Source organism: Aspergillus homomorphus, assembly GCF_003184865.1.
Source record: "Aspergillus homomorphus CBS 101889 unplaced genomic scaffold BO97scaffold_2, whole genome shotgun sequence".
In the NCBI taxonomy this organism is placed as follows: domain Eukaryota; kingdom Fungi; phylum Ascomycota; class Eurotiomycetes; order Eurotiales; family Aspergillaceae; genus Aspergillus; species Aspergillus homomorphus.
The window spans coordinates 675,182-687,323 of record NW_020291888.1 but is presented as its reverse complement, the minus strand read 5'-3'; the positions used below and the strand labels follow the sequence as shown (position 1 = coordinate 687,323).

General features: G+C 52.0%; 4 protein-coding genes across 4 annotated transcripts; 3 read left to right on the top strand and 1 right to left on the bottom strand.

The window, feature by feature from the left end:
- Positions 1-298: 298 nt before the first annotated feature.
- On the bottom strand, positions 299-2,216 carry BO97DRAFT_402474 (uncharacterized protein). Its single transcript, XM_025694514.1, has one exon. It carries the CDS (start codon positions 1,936-1,938, stop codon positions 586-588), a length of 1,353 nt encoding a protein of 450 aa, XP_025556022.1. The 5' UTR covers positions 1,939-2,216; the 3' UTR covers positions 299-585.
- Positions 2,217-4,719: 2,503 nt separating this feature from the next.
- Positions 4,720-6,656, top strand: BO97DRAFT_474860 (fatty acid alpha-hydroxylase). The gene is made up of 3 exons (XM_025700364.1): positions 4,720-5,805; positions 5,861-6,109; positions 6,168-6,656. The coding sequence occupies exons 1-3, from the start codon at positions 5,075-5,077 to the stop codon at positions 6,319-6,321; spliced, it is 1,134 nt and encodes a 377-aa protein (XP_025556021.1). The 5' UTR covers positions 4,720-5,074; the 3' UTR covers positions 6,322-6,656.
- Positions 6,657-7,053: 397 nt separating this feature from the next.
- On the top strand, positions 7,054-9,256 carry BO97DRAFT_77434 (putative RNA splicing factor (Pad-1)). The gene is made up of 4 exons (XM_025701055.1): positions 7,054-7,849; positions 7,915-8,223; positions 8,279-8,758; positions 8,811-9,256. The coding sequence occupies exons 1-4, from the start codon at positions 7,155-7,157 to the stop codon at positions 9,067-9,069; spliced, it is 1,743 nt and encodes a 580-aa protein (XP_025556020.1). The 5' UTR covers positions 7,054-7,154; the 3' UTR covers positions 9,070-9,256.
- Positions 9,257-9,945: 689 nt separating this feature from the next.
- ptcA (type 2C protein phosphatase PTC6) lies at positions 9,946-11,922 on the top strand. Its single transcript, XM_025694513.1, has 2 exons — positions 9,946-10,060; positions 10,186-11,922. Exons 1-2 carry the CDS (start codon positions 10,000-10,002, stop codon positions 11,784-11,786), a joined length of 1,662 nt encoding a protein of 553 aa, XP_025556019.1. The 5' UTR covers positions 9,946-9,999; the 3' UTR covers positions 11,787-11,922.
- The last annotated feature ends 220 nt before the right edge of the window (positions 11,923-12,142 follow it).

Below are 12,142 nucleotides of genomic sequence, written 5' to 3'. Positions count from 1 at the left end.
AGAAGCTAGGGAAGAAGTTAGATAGACCATGGCCTAGAGCGCAGACGGAACATCGGTATGGTTGGCGTATCGATACTTGTTCTTGAGATTTTTCCCTTTGTTTAAGTCGCGAAGTATACCAACGGGTCACGGCGTCTTCTCTCCCAACCGGGCATGCGAATAGTGCTGAGTGGCCCAGTCAGCATCAGTCGTCAGGCTCACTGATTAGCTGATCAGGAAAGAATCGAAAGAAAGAAACCTTGAAGAGTCCTACGCATCCGTATTCGCGACAACCCATCGGAAAATGATAGTACATATTGTTCGTCTATTGTAACATGTATTTGATTTCTGATTGATGATTATGCTTCTTGTAGTGCCACAGGGTAGAATGCAAAAGAAAGACCGGAAACAGCATTTTCAAGGCGCTCAACTCCATATCCTTAGGTGCAATAGTGACGGTAACAAAGGTGGTGGTAGTAAGATATATATAAGTACGAGAAGTGAAAGGAGAGATAGATTATTTGGTAGAATGTTGTGGAGAAGGATGCGAAAGCATGGAAAAAACGAACGGAAGTGGTGGAAACAGATTGCGGGGAAGGTACGCCCTCAAGGCAATACCACCAAAGGAACGTGCAATATTTGGTAGCTCTTATCCGTGTCTGCCCTCAGGTGTAGAGTTCCGCGTTCCTGGATGGAGGTCTCGCGAAGTTGCAGTGCTTTGCCAGTGATCTGGAACAGTTTAGAGGCTAGTGGGTTGAGAGAGTCCAAGGGAAGCGGTGGTTCGGGCATGGGGATGCCGTTCTGCTGCTGCTCTTCCTCGTCTTCGTCGGCTTCGTCCGACCCTTGACCACTGACCGCGCTGAGTCGGCGGGAGATAGGCGACACCAAAGCAAAATGTGGTACAGCTTCGTCATCGTCTGATGAGTAGGGGCTCAACTGCTGCTGTTCTTCGCCGTGACCGGGAACGCCCGCACCAAAGAGGTCGTTTCTTTGAGAGACCAAGTGCCACGGCTCTCCACACACGAAGCCAGCCACAAAGTCCTGATTGGCGCGAGCAGCAGCCACACAGCTTTGACGGTAATCATTGGTGAAAGAATTGGCTGTTGCGGATGGTAGACACAAGACTAGTCCACGAGCCATAAGTGGTGGAGGCGGGAAGTCTTCCGGAATGGTCGCGGGGCTCAGAGACCGGAATTCAAAACCACGTCGCTCATACTGGGGAGACTCCAAAGGAAGCTCGGTTGAGTCTTCGGTGTGTTGAGTGATGGTCTGAGTCAAGGAGATGGTGGAAGCTTTGCGAGGAGGAAGGTCGAGGCCGCTAGTGTTGTCAACGGCATACTCACAGAGGTGCTGCGAGGTCACATTCCCGTCTTGATCACCGAAGGTATGGTTGTTGGTGGTATGTTCTGCTGTGATCTCGGTTCGAATGGTCTGCGCTGCATCTGCTACTGCTTCGCGAGCGGCAGCCTTCAGGGTGGGAATCAGAATGTCGGCTTCCTGGTTGTACACAGCCACTCCGGAGGCCCACGCCGTCGAAAGACCCGCCCACGAGGCTGGTTTGATTATTCCTTTCGTATATTTCTTGCGGATCATATCCACAGTCTCGTTCCGCACCTCTCTCGTCTCTGACTTCTGTCCTCCGACAATGTCCACCGTGGAATTCAGGATTCGACCGCCCTCCCAGATCAGGAAGCCATGTCTTCTTGCCAGGGCGACCAATTGGCGAACTGTCTCCTCCGACCAATCGTCAATGATATCTGCATAGACCTGGAGAATCGCGATATGCGGGCCCACTAGAGAGGCTAGGTGCAAGAGGGTGTCGGTGTTGGTGACAGTATGCGACGGCGAAACGCAGACAGGAAGTCCGTAAGGCAGATATGACTTAGACTTGACCAAAGTCTCCAAGTACGCGATGATCCGATTTCCGGGGTATGAAGAGGAATTTAACGCCGAGTCCATGATTGCTGGTGGAAACAGTTCGGAATGGAGAGATGCAGAGAGAGAGGAGGTGTTATGGTCGTGTGGTACCGTACGGGAAGGGGAAGTGACGGTTTGATAAGATAAATAAACGACAGCACAACAACAGCGAGACAGATAGATCGATTGGCAGTAGACAAACAGCCGGTCAGCCCGTCAATTCGGGACAGTGCAGACAACAAGCTAGTCGAGTCGCACAAGAGGGCGGAGACGGAAGAGAGGAGGGGGATGAGAGGGGAGAGAAGACGGGGAGGAGGAGAGGAGGAGGAGGAGGAGGAGGAGGAGGAGGAGGAGAATTAAGTTGGCGGTGCCTGTGTTTTTGCCTTGAACTTTCTGGCTTAGGGAGCTGGGCTGGGCCAACTTCCGTAGTCGTCGTAGCTTCGTCGCTCCCGTTGAGCTACGGAAGAAGAGCTTCGGGGCTAAGATGACTCCAACCCACTCGAGTCCCTTGACTGGTCGACTTGGTCGAGACAAAATGATTGACAATCGAGTCCGATCCCCACTTGGCCTGCCAATGACCGGACTAGTCACTCGACCTGATCAGTCGACAGGGGTTGGAGGACTTTTTTTTGAGGGGGGGGTGTTTAAACCTGGTCTGATCGGATAGAGGCTCAGATCTCAGACCGTTAGTTCATTGTGGATGACAACAAGGAAGAGAGAGCATGGGCAAAAGTACGACAACCAGTCAATTGATTGAAAAGGGCGGAAGGGAGGAATTAGGATCAAATTAAACACTGGACCATGCAGGAAGCCTCAAGCCCTCTCACCTGCAGCCGTGGATCTACTGCATGTAGTCTATGTATGAATGAATGGATGAATGGATGAATGAATGAATGGGAATGGATTGGGAGGAGTAAGTGGAGGGACTGAGAGTGAAGGAGGGGGGGGGGAGTGTGAAAAGACTGGAATGAGGGGATAAGTTACCGAATACCTTTTCCAATCCTTTTTCCCCGTCTGTCCGGTACCGGCTGGTTGGAGAGAGGCTTAGTTTGGACAATTATGAAGATCCTATAGACCCCCAGAGCGAGTGATTTAGCTCTGTATCACTTACAATAGGATATTGACTAGGTTTTGGGGATGCCATTTTGACTTCTCATTTCCGCTTAGTAAATCAAACCACCAACTTAAACCATGTTGAACTGAACGATACGGCAGCTGTACGAACTAAACTCATGTACATACTAGGAGTCGATACGGTAAAGTGCCGTGGAGCCCTGCATTGCCCCATTACCGAACAGGGGCCCAACCCGCTTTGTCGGAACGAGCCATCCGACTGGGTGGAAATATTGTTAAGTCCAGTCGGTACAATTTGCCCATATGGAGTCCCATATTCATCTTGCTTGTTTGGTCATTCCCCCCTCCTGAGTCCTTCCGCCCCTCACCACTCATTTTCTTTCATTTGCTCCACTAACATCTCCAAATCCCATCATTCCTCCCGTCGCTAAGAGCTTCCTTGGTTGAGATTGGAGGCTACTTGTCAAGTACCGTAGGACAATATTAGGCGTTCGAGACTTGGCATTTACTGAAGATATCTTACCCAACCTTGACAACCGGTCATCTGCGAGCAATTCTCTCTAGCCTCATCTTGGCGGTCGATCCTACATCCTACGACTCGGGGGCCAGAGAGCCTCGTTCAGTCTGTCCGTCAATCGAGCAACCATTGACAGCATAAGATCCATCTGTCCCGGATCCGAGGTTTCCCATATCATACTCTTCTGCCTATCGGCGCGCCCATCGATCTGGTAGAGCTCAGTGCCCTCAGTGCCCTCAGTGCCCCAGTGCCCCATGACCCGTCATCTGCCGGGATTTATTATGAGGAGTCCTAGTTTCCTCGATCTGTCTGAGCGCTCCCTTTCCCATTCAGACGCATTGACAATTTCCAAGGCCACGGTGCAGATTCCAAGACGGAAGTTCGGAATATGCATAGCCTTATAGATCATAGGCATGAAAGTGACCAGGATGCGCTCGCTCCATAGTCCGTCGGCATCCTCGAGCGCCCCAACATTATCGATAAGTTAGTGTCTTAGGCTAACTAATGATTCTGACGCCTAGCTCGTACGGATTCTTCGTCGGTAATCGAAAGGGGACGCTTACGGATACACTGGCCGACACTGGTCAAGCGAACTGGGGCGAGGAAAGATATTTGTCGATCAGCCCATCGTCGGGATTGTTTAGACGGATGCGCCCCGATCCTCCGTATCAACCCTTCCTCCCGGCGTAAGGTTCAGTATACTTAGCCTTTTGGCTGTTTGCCTTCACACTGCATGAAGAAATGAATAGTCTTCCACGGAATAATATTCCATATCCCCCGCGAGTTATGTTCTGATGCTTTCGTGGTCAGTTGTAGGTCTCTGTCGCTCATAGACATAGGTACTGTATTTCTGTGCTCGAACCTAGCCGATAAGCTATTGGGACCAGTCTAACGGTCCCCAACTTAACACCATTAGCTCCTGCTGATTGACATTGACAGCCTTCCCTTGAGTTTTGACTTAGCTTCCGATCCTATTCCGACCATGGTAGATCATTGCTAGGATATTTGAATGATGGGATCATTAGGAGGTTATCATTGAACAATGATCTTTAGCTTTCCCAAGTACGCACAGTCAGTAGACGCCGTGACGGCCCGGACGACTGATGATGCCTCAATGATTGCCTCAGGCAGTGGACAGGCCGCTCAGGGGCTGCACCCGATAAGGATTAGTGCCACCCAGCATTATTGTTCCCGACTTTGATTCTGGTCGACCGGCGAGAGCGCTGGGATCTCCTCCTCACTCCCTGAAAAAGAAATCGAGTCAATCTCCTTCTTTCCAAATCCCGTCTTTGCACTCTCCGTTGCGATACGGTTCCGGTGTCGTACACCTCTGTTGATTGCGTGGTCGTCGCCGCGCTTGCCAGTGGACTCACTTCAACGATTTTTTCCCCCGGAGCCTCGGACCCGTCGCCCTGGTCGATATTTCGACGCTCACGCCACTCACTTCTCCATCCTTTTATATCAGTTTCCACCGCAACCCCTTCCTACTCGTCCAACGGCGTTCCTCGCATTTGCAGTGCTTGCCGTCACCGTCACTCGCATACTTGCAGCAAATTGTCTCAAAGTATCCTAGACTCCGCACCCACCATGCCTGGAAAAGTACTCCCTGTGTTCACCCCGGCCGAGATCGAACTCCATAACAACGCCAAGTCATGCTACGTGACGTTGGGATCCAAGGTCTACGATGTCACCGAATTCGCGGACGGCCATCCCGGAGGTGAAGAACTCGTCCTTGAGTATGCTGGCAAAGACATAACCGAAGTCCTGCGCGACGAGTCATCCCACGTACACTCCGACTCGGCCTATGAGATCCTGGAAGAGTGCCATATCGGTTTTCTGGCTTCTGAATTCAATGGCAAAGCTCGGACAGTCGATGCATCACAAACCCAACAAGTGGCAAATGGGTCTGGCCCTGTCTATGCCTCGACCGGCATGTCCAGCGAAGAAGACCTGTCTGTCGATACCGACTACACCAGAGACTTCCAGACGCACAAGTTCCTCGACCTCAATAAGCCTCTTCTGAAACAGCTCTGGTTCAGTGGCTTCAGCAAAGAATTCTACCTTGAGCAGATTCATCGCCCGCGGCACTACAGAGGAGGGGAGTCTGCGCCCTTGTTCGGGAACTTCCTGGAGCCCTTCAGCAAGACGGCCTGGTATGTCGTCCCCATAATGTGGCTCCCGCCTGTTGCCTACGGCACTTTTGTCGGGTTCTCAGGGCTTGGAAATGCGTCTGCTGCTGCTGGCTACTGGCTCGGTGGGCTTTTCCTCTGGACCCTAATTGAGTACTTGATGCATCGTTTTCTATTCCACATCGATCGGTATGTCATTCCTGGTGGTACACGCTTATCATTTGCCCAGTGCTGATTTGTGTAGTTATCTTCCCGATAATCGCGTCGGCCTGACTCTTCATTTCTTGCTTCACGGCATTCATCACTACTTGCCTATGGACAAATACCGCCTGGTTATGCCTCCGGCCCTCTTCATTGTACTGGCAACGCCATTCTGGAAGCTTGCTCACGCTGTCTTCTTTTACAATTGGTATGCTGCCTTGACAGTGTACTGTGGCGGTGTCTTCGGTTACATCTGCTACGATATGACCCACTACTTTCTCCACCACCGCAAGTGAGTAGACGGCTACCCTTGGTATCTTGGATCGTTTCGCTGACCTGCCACTTTCTAGTCTTCCCATGTACTACAAGCAGCTCAAGAAGTATCACCTCCAGCATCACTTCGCAGACTTTGACAATGGCTTCGGTGTCACCAGTCGCTTCTGGGATCAGGTGTTCGGTACGGAGCTCGAGACTCCCGCGCCTAAGGACGTGAAGACTCAGTGAACATGCCGTTGTGGTTTGCTTCCAGGCTGGCCCTCTCCCACTGGGCTTGGAAGTGAGTCCATCGCACCTTCTCTGGATTTTGTGACGTACGAAATAATGCCGTGGTTGCGTATGCTATCCCCTAATGTTGTTGTGCTCAGGAGTGGGGTCCTTTTTCCCCATCGGTTTTTGCTTTGTGTACAGGCTTGCCATGGACCAGAGCATTGGAACCGTCTTTGTGAGGCGAATGACCATGGCTCGCAGGTCGAAAAGGCTGTGAACCAGAATTATTACTTAGATTTTCTACGATTGTACATGATAACCTAATACATAATTATCTACGTTCAACTTGCGGCAATTCTAATCTGATTCAAATCCAACAATTAGGAGTCGTTCTTTGTTTGACCCTTTAGTGTTATGCCCTTTTACCCGTCTGAACCATGGTTCGCTGGAAAAAATGTCAATAGGGAGCGGCAAACGCCAAGTCTCACGTGATATGCCGACATAGGCCAGCAGATCACTGTCCGTGGTGTCTTCGCCTCCTCAACCTTATCATCACCACAATTACTCCACAACTTCTTCCTTGCTACCTTTGTGAACTAATTACCGCTGGGTGGCTCCTAATTGAATCAAGTTTCGCCATACTGGAGCAGATCTTATCTGCAAGGATTTGTGAATACAAATAGAAGGGTTCGCTCAAGCCAAGGCCGATACACCCGTCGCGCTCTAACGAAACTCGAAAGTGACCTCAATCCTCTCTCCGCACGGTCTTTCATTCTTCACAAAACGTTGTTCTATCAAATCACACCCAGGGAACTACGTTTACAGAAGTCCAACTATAATTCGAAAACAAAATGTCAGGTCTTGACGTTGAGGCTCTCCTTGAGTCTACAGCTGCCCCGACGCCGCAGGAACCCCCACGGTCTCAGGACCGCGATGGCCACTCGACCAAGGCCGACAGCAGTGAGCGTCGCGACCGCGACCGCTCGCGGGAAAACAAGGATCGCAAGCGGCGAGACCGCAGCCGTGGCGACCGACGTCATTCACGCGACGCAGATGGAGACGAAGAAATGAAGAGCCCGAAAAGCGAACATGGCAGTGCTAACGGAAGCCATAGAAGCAGAAAGAGGAGCAGGAGCCGCGACAGTGACCGCCGTCGCTCCCGTCGTGACCGTGACCGTCATGGTGATGACTATCGCTCTTCCGGTGGCGATTTCTATCGCGGTGGTGGTCGGGCTCGCACCCGGTCCCGGTCCCCCTATGATGACCGGTACTACCGTCCCTCGGGCCGCTCCCGCCGTGATGAGCGGGACGAGGATAGACGGCCGTCACGCCGCGAGCGAGAGGGCGGTCGCAGACGCAGCCCCAGCCCGAGAAGCCGTGAGCGTTCGCCGGAACTGAACGAAGATGAGCGTGATAGACGCACCATCTTCGTGCAGCAGCTTGCCGCTCGTCTGAGGACGAAAGAACTTATCGCCTTTTTCGAGAAGGTTGGTCCTGTTAAGGAGGCCCAGATCGTTAAGGATCGTGTCAGTGGGCGGTCCAAAGGGTAAGCCATGTTTCCGGCGTTCTGTGTGGATCACGCGACACGTGCTAATTTGAACTGTTTGACAGTGTCGGTTATGTCGAGTTCAAGAACGAAGACTCCGTTGCGCCTGCTATCCAGCTTACAGGACAGAAACTTCTAGGAATTCCGATCATCGCACAGTTGACTGAAGCGGAAAAGAACCGTCAGGCCCGCAATCCTGAAGCCAGCAGTGGCAACAACCACGCCGCCCCCTTTCACAGGTTGTACGTGGGTAACATTCATTTCAGCATCACTGAAAGTGACCTCCAGAATGTCTTTGAGCCGTTCGGTGAACTCGAATTTGTTCAGTTGCAGAAGGACGAGACTGGTAGGAGCCGAGGTTATGGTTTCGTGCAGTTAGTATTATCCTCATCAATCTCGAGGTACGGTTTGCTAACATTCCGCGTTCAGGTTCCGTGACCCCAATCAGGCTCGCGAAGCCCTCGAGAAGATGAATGGCTTTGATCTTGCTGGTCGAGCCATCCGCGTTGGCCTTGGCAACGATAAGTTCACCCCTGATTCGAACGCACAACGCACGCAGGGCCAAGGTGGAAACCAACATAACTTCCAGGGCTCGCTGTTCTCGGGTCACGGTGGACGTGGTGTTCAAGCTGGCGGTACCAACAACTTCGACCGCGCTGGAGGCCGGGACTCCGAAAAGGGCGCCGGTGCGAGTGCTCTGGATGACACTGACGTTGCTGGTGTGAACTTCAACAACTACAGTAGGGACGCATTGATGAGGAAGCTTGCAAGAACAGATGAACCTTCTGAGCCAGCTGCCGATGATCAGCAGAAAGTGCTCCGGCCCAAGACTGAAGCCAAGCCGCTACCTGTTAATGTCAACATGGCCAGTCGATGCGTTATGCTACGCAATATGTTTGATCCCAATGAGTAAGTGCTATATATCATTCGCTTCTCGGCCAGCCTGCTGATAATCTCATAGGGAAGAGGGTGATGCCTGGGTGAAAGAGCTGGAGGATGACGTCCGCGCTGAGTGCGAAGAAAAATATGGTCATGTCGTTCACATTTCACTAGATCCCAACTCTCAAGGCGACATTTACCTGAAATTCGACCGAGTTCAGGGCGGCGAGAATGCCATCAAGGGTCTTAACGGACGTTTCTTCGGTGGCAGACAGATCACAGTTCAGCCCGTCGTCGATGCTGTCTACAGCAGTTTGTTCTCCCGAACCAAGGCCATCTAAAAGTTCTCGCTCCGACGTCTCCTACGTATATCTACCACCGAGCAGATATGCGGGTAGGTACTTTGATCTAATAATTACACCAGGTGCAACTTGTGACGGCAGGTCCACACTCTAAAACCTTGAACTGTCGAGCTTCGCTTCGGCATGGTGTTTGGCTTGGAATGACACTGCCCCTGGTAGGTGCCAGTCTCTAAACATCTTGCTTCTTACAGTGATTTGTCAAGCCTAAAGGCTTGATTTGGAAATGATTCTGTCTCTAGGGATTTGTATATTGCGTTAGCGCCCAACAATGTAACTCTCTTAACCCCTTACCCAAGTTCACCCTGTAGCTTCTATCCATGTTAAAATTGTAAGCTATGGGCAAGGGTCAGTACTATTCGAGAGTCGTGATCCATCTCGATGCCTCCCAACCTTCACTCATCCATCCGAATTCACTCAAGATCAGGTCTAGCCAGACAAAGTATGAGAAAGTACACAGTAGTTCGCCGTAACCATGGTTGTCACGTGATGATGGACGTATGCTTAACCGCAAGGGGAACGAATGTTTCGAACCTTGAAGTTCGGCTGAGGCAGGAGAGTCTGGAAGGGACTCTGTCACTCTATACGCAAATCTACTACCGATTCTAGAGGTATACCGATCCCATCGCCGCAGATGCGATACATGTATGAATGCCTTTCGAGTCGGGATTGATTCGATAACTCCGGGCATGTTTTTCTTCAGATTCCGACCATTATCATCTCCATAATTGCAAGTTTCAATCCCGGGCGCCCAGCCGTTAATCCGCCCGCCCACTCACACTCCCCGTCATCTTTCCCCCGCGAATGCCGATCGCCCACCCTTCTCTTCTTCGCTTCAACTTTTTTACTCTTTATCCTCTTATACGTTTGCAGCATTCGTCGTCTTTTCTGGTTGCCAATGCTCCGTCATTCATGATTGTGTATTCGGCCAAGCGAGTCTCTGTCCGAGCCCGGACTTTGGCCGACAGTTGTCGTAGGTTGCGCTGTTTGACCCCCATCTTTTCCTTATCTCCGATGGCTCTTCGCAGCCTCCACCAAGTTGCTGGCGCCTCAATGCCTTCTACAATGTCTGCACACACTGACTCGCTTCCACCTCAGTAGTTCTCTCGGGACTCTCTCGCCGTCATTTTGCGAGCCCCTACGTGTCCCCAACCGGGCCTAAGCGGCCCGAATTTCACGATTACTTTGTCACTCACCTGCCGTCGTCATCTCTACATCCCGATCCTCGAGGGCCGCTGACCCCTTTCCATAAACTGCCTCGCGCCGCGTCGGTGCCTCATACTGGCGATTCCACTCACTCGCCCACCACTATCCAGCCTCTTGTCGATCGAGATACCACTGTCGTTCGCATCCCGCTCCGCAACGCAAAGCACCACTTTGGTGCCCACACCTCCCGATGCCAGCGTCCGTCTAACGAGGACACATATCAAGCCGGAGTCATTGACATTCCCGCCTTTGCAAAGCGACCACCCGCATCCCTGACTATTAAAAGGTTAGCCGAGGGTAGTTCCGATTCTGCGCCCCGTGAAAACCGTGGCGCCGACAATGCGAGCGGAGATCCCCAAGTATTTTACTTTGGGATTTTCGACGGTCATGGCGGAGCGGAATGTAGCAACTTTCTGAAGGACACTCTGCACGAGGCTATTCAAGATACTGCGGCCGCGTTTGAGCTTCAGTCTAGTCTGCGGCGTGGGCCTCAAGGCCAGATCCCTAGAGGCGCAGATCCGTCTTCTGGCGAGTTGCCTATCTTCCAAGGAGGCAACTGCGAGCGCGCCACTAGGCTGGAGAAGATTCTCTTGCAAAACTGGCGAACCCTCGTTGGGGGCTACTTCAAGCGATTTGCTCCCGCTCACTTTGCGCATACGCGGAGGGAGAGTTCTTCGGGTGTAACCATCGAGGAGATCCTGGAGTACGCCTTTCTTCGTACCGACCTGGAGTTCGTCTCGGCGCAAGCAGCCAAGCAGGATGACGATCCCACGCGGGTCAGCCAACCTGTGTATCAAGACGACATATTGTATGGACCCGAACATGATCCGGTGTTGAGCATTGGTGGTGCCAATCGCTTCAAAGGGGGAAGTACAGCGAGTGTGGCTCTCATCTCCACACCCACGCCAGCTCCTTTCTGGCATCCAGGAGCTCCGTCTAGTCTTCTCGTTTCACACGTCGGAGACACGCGCATTCTACTATGCTCAACCGAAACTGGCCAGGCCATCCCCGTAACGTCCAACCACCATCCCTCATCGCCAATAGAAGCGAGCCGGCTCCGTCGCTATGCTACTACATTTATTACGGATTCCTTCGGTGAGGAGCGCATGAGCGGACTAGCTAATACTCGCGCCTTTGGAGATATGCAGTCCAAACGCATTGGCGTCTCGGCTGAACCAGAGATCCGTCGGGTCGAAATGGGACCGGCCGAGTATTCCTTCTTGGTGCTGATGTCGGACGGCATCAGCGGCACGCTACCGGACCAGGAGGTAGTAGACATTATCAAGGAAGCTAAGACGCCCGATCAGGGCGCTCGTGACGTTGTCAGCTTTGCAACTGAAGTGACGCGCGACGGGGACAATGCAACCTGCCTGGTTGTCCGCTTAGGCGGCTGGGAACGACGACTGGAAGGAGGCCTGGGCAGTATGGGCACGAAGGAGGCGCGCGACTGGCGGCGACAAGAAGCGACCGATCCTCGGCGGTCCCGACGATAATTATGGCAGTGCCAGGCTTTGATAGAGCGAAAGAAGATGGTCTTGTTTGTATATAGTCTTTTTTATCTGTTCCAATCCGTACGCTGCTAGGGTCCAGTTGAAGCAATTGGTCCGAAGGACGGATTTTGTTATGCTGCATCTTGTACATACACACGCAGACCTTCATTATACTATGTGTTTCCTTTTTTTTTCTTTTTTTATGAGCCTCGTCCATGCAAACTGTGTATCATACAGACCGCAAGGGAAAGAAATATTCCCCGAGACAGAATCCAGTCGCGCCTGGAGCGGAAAGGAATGTTTGTGGCCGCAAGCAGCATCAGTCGCCAGAGCAGTGCAGAAAATATAAGTATGACTTG